Consider the following 4681-nt stretch of genomic DNA (forward strand, 5'->3'; position numbering starts at 1 on the left):
TTCCCTACAAAAATAGCATGTCAGACATCATTAATTGGATGTATTAACAACTATGTACATAAGAGCCACCTTGTAGGCTAAGAGTTTAACGTTGTTTAAACACAGCGTTTGAGGCAAACAGTAGCAACAGCAGCAGCAAATGCACCAAACTGACTAAAAGACCCAGATATTTTCTTCACTCATAGTCAGACTGTTGTGTCTCACCCCTTACATAACATTCAAGTGAGATTTCTCACAGTGCTACCTTGGCAACAAACTAAAAATATCTAGACAAGGTCTTGGTTTAAGCCTTATTAAAAAAGCTTTCTTTGTGATTATCTGGTATCTGGTTTGGTCTCCAGAAAATACATAGACTTGGAGATAGGAAGGCCTCACAGGGCTTCATTCCACATCTTTACAGCATTTCCAACACAAACGGACCAGTTTAATGCTTTCCTCCTCCACTCTTGTGAATTAACAGAATACAGGATAAATCAGTTTGGACTTGTTTTTCTTTTTTTTCTTTTAAGTTCAGCGCACATTCTTTTTTTGTTTAACACCAAGATGATACAAACTTAGAAACACGATGGATTAAATAATGACAGGGTGAAAACAGATGCACTCAATTTCATATATATATATATGAAATTAAGATGAGTTAATTGATTCACGGTCAATTTCTCAATAAAGTGCTAGCAAATGTACTGAGAATGACTCTGGCCTTCCTCATCCATCTCCTTCCCTGACTTAGTTCTGACGTTGGCCCAACTCCGCATCTCCTTAAACAAGCGCAACTTACTAAGAGACACCATTTACACCACTTCTGAATAGGTTGCAACGTGAGCGACTGCATCCTCACCGCTTCCTCTTTGAAAAATATACGCCTCTTGAAAAGCTGAACATTATGAAATACTGAAGACTAAGTTGAATTCTTAAAGGTCCTCCTTCTATTTGTGGAAATCTTCCTAAAGCAAGCAGGACAGCTTTGAGACGCAGGCAGACAGCAGCTACCTGCGGTTCCACGTCAGGTCCTCCGCCACCTTTCCCCTACCCTGGTTCAGCGAGCTCACTTGCAGAGCAGACCCTTCTCACTTCCTCGAGAATTCGGTCCTATATTTTAAAAGACAATGGAACGTGGCCTAAAAGAAGGCAAAACTTATTACGGGGAGTTCTTTAAAGCAAAAAGAATACCTATGAGGTTCTTGTACAGCTGGTGGGAGAAGAAAGGGATGTTAGTGTGTGGAGGTTGGTGGGCGGTGAGGGATGAGCAAAACAGGAACTCCAAACGTACACAAAACACCTGTGGTTTTTTTGCTTCTTATGTTTTGTTTTCTTTTACGCCCGTCGTGCATCTCTTATACTTCCTCCCTTGAAAACGTTAAGGGTGTTTTAACTTATTATGATTCCGCGTGAACCCGGGTCCCTTCTAAGCGGAGCAAGGATTCAGGGGGTTTCCTTTCCTGGCTGCGAGGGATCTTCCTGAGCGGAGCTCTCCGGGTTCCCCGGCTCGCTGCGGACGGCGAAGGGCAGGTGGGTGCGGCCGTGCGGGGGCGCGGGGTGCAGCGCCCCAGGGGGCGCCACCTCGTGCGGCAGGAGGGTCGCGGCGGCGGCGGCTGCCGCCTTCTCGGGAGGGGGCGACAACACGGAGGACAGGCAGGGGAAGGCGGCGGCGGCGGCGGCGGCAGCGGCGGCGGCGGCGGCGGCGGCCGGGGCGGGGATGCCGGGGTACAGTAGTGGGAACGGGGCGGCGGCCGCCGCCGGGTACAGGTACTTCTCCAGGCCGCTCTTGTCCAGGAAGGGCTGCACGTAGGCGGCGGCCGCCGAAGGCGAGAGGAAGTAGAAGGGCAGGCAGAAGGGGGCCGCGGCGGCCGCAGGCTGCGCGAAGGGCGCGCCCCCGCCTCCGCCGAACGCCACCAGCGAGCTGAGCAGGGCAGCGTCGGGTCTCAGCAGCGCGGCCGGGGTGGCCGGGTCGGGCCCCAGGAGCGCGGCCGCCGCCGCCGCCGCGCCGCCCCCCAGGCCGCCGCCGCCGCTGCGGGAATCCAGCTTCATCCTCTTGGGCGCCGGCGAGTCGTCCCCGGGGGGCTCCTGCTTGATGGTGACGCGGCTTGCCCCCGCGCCTTTGCCCTTCTCGCGGTCCGGCCGGGCCTCGGCCTCGCCGCCGTAGCCGCTGTCGGTGTCCGTGTCGTTCTCGGCGGCGAGCTCGGCGCTGGGCTGAGTCCGCTGGATGACCGGCACGCAGTGGGCGAGGGGCTCCAGCTTCTGCCCGGCGCGCTCCAGGCAGGGGGCGGCCCCGGACCCGGCGGGGGTGGCGGCCGAGGGCACGCCGGTGCCTTTGCTCAGAGGAACCTGTTGAGTCAACAGCTGGGGGGTGGGCAAGAACTGGGTGGCCACGGCGTGCAAGTGGTTGATCAGCTGGACGCACCGCGGCTCCCTGGGCGTCCAGCTCTCAAACCGGGCGAGGTATTGCAAGACTTCTTTGGCGCATGTTTGAAATCCCGAATGGAACGCATCCAAGTCGGACTGAATGGGCGATTTCAGAGATCGCTCCCCTAGGATGAGGAAGGGGTGAGGGGCGGGGGTGGAGAACAGAGGAATGGAGGCAAGAAGAAAAATACCGACGTTAAAACATCTGCTTATCACGTGAGCCCTGCATTGACTAAAGTGATCTCGGTTTTTCCTCCGTGTTCGAGTGATATAAGCCACCGGTTGCCCAGAGGTGGGAGGAGTGGGGAGGGGGGGGAGGCGCTCTACTCCCCGCTGAAAAACCGAAGTGGAGAGGGCGCAACCGCCACTTTAAATACAAATCTGACTCCTCTGATTTCGGCTGAAAGCCTTTAGGATGCTTCGGGAAATGGGCACTTTCCAGTGAAGGGAAAGTGTAAGCAATTTAACAAATGAAAGTGAGCCCATGGGCCCCAGGAAGGAGGTGGGGCTGGGGGAAGAGTCCTAACACTGCTCCTCTGTGGGCTGCCCGGCTTCCTCGGGGTGGGCTGGCTTCCCTGAACTGACTTACCATTCTGTAAAGCAATTATCTTCTGATGCTGCTGCTCCGTTAAGGCTGTTAAAGCTTTTAAGTGTTTCAAAGTTAATTCCAAGACCACCGCTTTCTCCAGGTGCCCCAGAGTCTGCAGTGCAAAAAAAAGAAGGGGGCACTTGGTGACTTAAAAACACACATTTGGCTTCACTGGCTCTCCAGTCAGCCCAGCAACTTAAGCAAACACTTTGAAAGAAGTACTATTCCTATACCTCTTGAGCTTTTCCACAGTACAGGTTATAAATGATTTCTTGCCTTCAGTTGTGAACACCTACTCCTGAGTTTGCAGGAAACTCTACCCCCTATAGCACAGGTTGTAAGGAATCTGATATTTACATTTATTCTTATATCTCTGGGAGTAGTACCAGGCTTATTAACACGCCCTTGGAGAGCGGCAAAGAATAAAAATCTGTATCTTACTGTCAACTTTAGATGTTCAGGCAGTAAGTCTTTCAGCTGAGCGATGCATTCATTAATTCGGTCTCTTCTTTTCTTTTCTATTAATCTGTGCGGTAATTTGTAGGTATCCTTAATATATGAGAGTCATGGAAGAGAGAAAACAATAAGCTAAACATTCATTTACTGGATATTACAATACCGCCGCCCCACCACCAAAAAAAAAACAAACAAACAAAACTGTGAGAAACTATGCCCAAGACAACTCTTTCCTCTGGACTGTTCTGAAATGCAATTTAAATTCAGGTATGATGTTTAATCTCCCCTTGAGAGTATCCCGCAAACCACTTAAAATTCACAGTCGGGGAAGCTGGAATATATTTGCGGGCAGAGCTTCGCTGTGAAATCAATGGCCCTAATTAACTATCCAGGCAGGTTATGGGGAACATCAGAAACTTACACTTACCTTGCTATCGTCTCGCTTCATGCTCCTTTTGGGCTTACACATATACAAAGAGGGATAATCCAGTCTGCAAAACAGAAATCAGCATCAGGCATCCATTCGGGGAGGGGCTCTGCCCTCGCCCGCTCCATACCACTTTCTGGAGAAGAAAAAAATCAAACTGAAGCCTAGACAGATATTCGCAAGGGTGCGTGCACCTTACCCTATAAAATCTCTATGTTCCAGTAACTGTCTCTCTTGCAAATGAGGAATTCCTTCGTCCATGTTCCACCGCTGTCCGTTTCCTCTGTTTCGATTTTTGGGGTTCTGTTCTATAATCTGTGGGACGGTAGCTTTGGGAGATTTTGGGGGGATCTGTACGTCTCCAGTCTCTCTCTCTCTCTCTCTCTCTCTCTCTCTCTCTCTCTCTTTCTCTCCCTCTTCAGTGCAGTGTTGAAAGTGTGAAGCGGTTGGTCCCCTCCTCCCACCGTGCTCGCTCTCTCGCACACACACGCACACACACGCACGCACACTCGCGCCGGCCCCACTGCGCTGGTAGTTTGCTCTCACTCCGGGCAGTGTTTGGCCACAGGGCACGCGCGTCGCCGGCCAGACCAGCACCCAGCTCACGTGCGGAACGTACCATCCGCGGTCCAGCCCAGAGGGGGGCGGGGGAGGAGGGGCCGGGCCGGGAGGGGGCGTCTGGAGAAAGCTGCGAGGGAGGGCAAACGGCGGGAGGGGGCGGGGACACCTGATCAGAGCCACCGGAAAGGAAAAACAACTTCAGCCAAGCTATTCATCTTCCCGAGGGCTGTGCAGTCAGCTGGGGG

General features: G+C 52.7%; 1 protein-coding gene across 1 annotated transcript; it reads right to left on the reverse strand.

The window, feature by feature from the left end:
* Positions 1–1422: 1422 nt before the first annotated feature.
* On the reverse strand, positions 1423–4136 carry BHLHE41 (basic helix-loop-helix family member e41). The gene is made up of 5 exons (XM_007446307.1): positions 4075–4136; positions 3876–3939; positions 3434–3541; positions 2993–3104; positions 1423–2528 (listed from the first exon to the last, which is right to left on the reverse strand). Exons 1-5 carry the CDS (start codon positions 4134–4136, stop codon positions 1423–1425), a joined length of 1452 nt encoding a protein of 483 aa, XP_007446369.1.
* Between the last annotated feature and the right edge of the window lie 545 nt (positions 4137–4681).

This window comes from Lipotes vexillifer, unplaced genomic scaffold (assembly GCF_000442215.2).
Source record: "Lipotes vexillifer unplaced genomic scaffold, Lipotes_vexillifer_v1.1 scaffold477, whole genome shotgun sequence".
In the NCBI taxonomy this organism is placed as follows: Eukaryota; Metazoa; Chordata; class Mammalia; order Artiodactyla; family Lipotidae; genus Lipotes; species Lipotes vexillifer.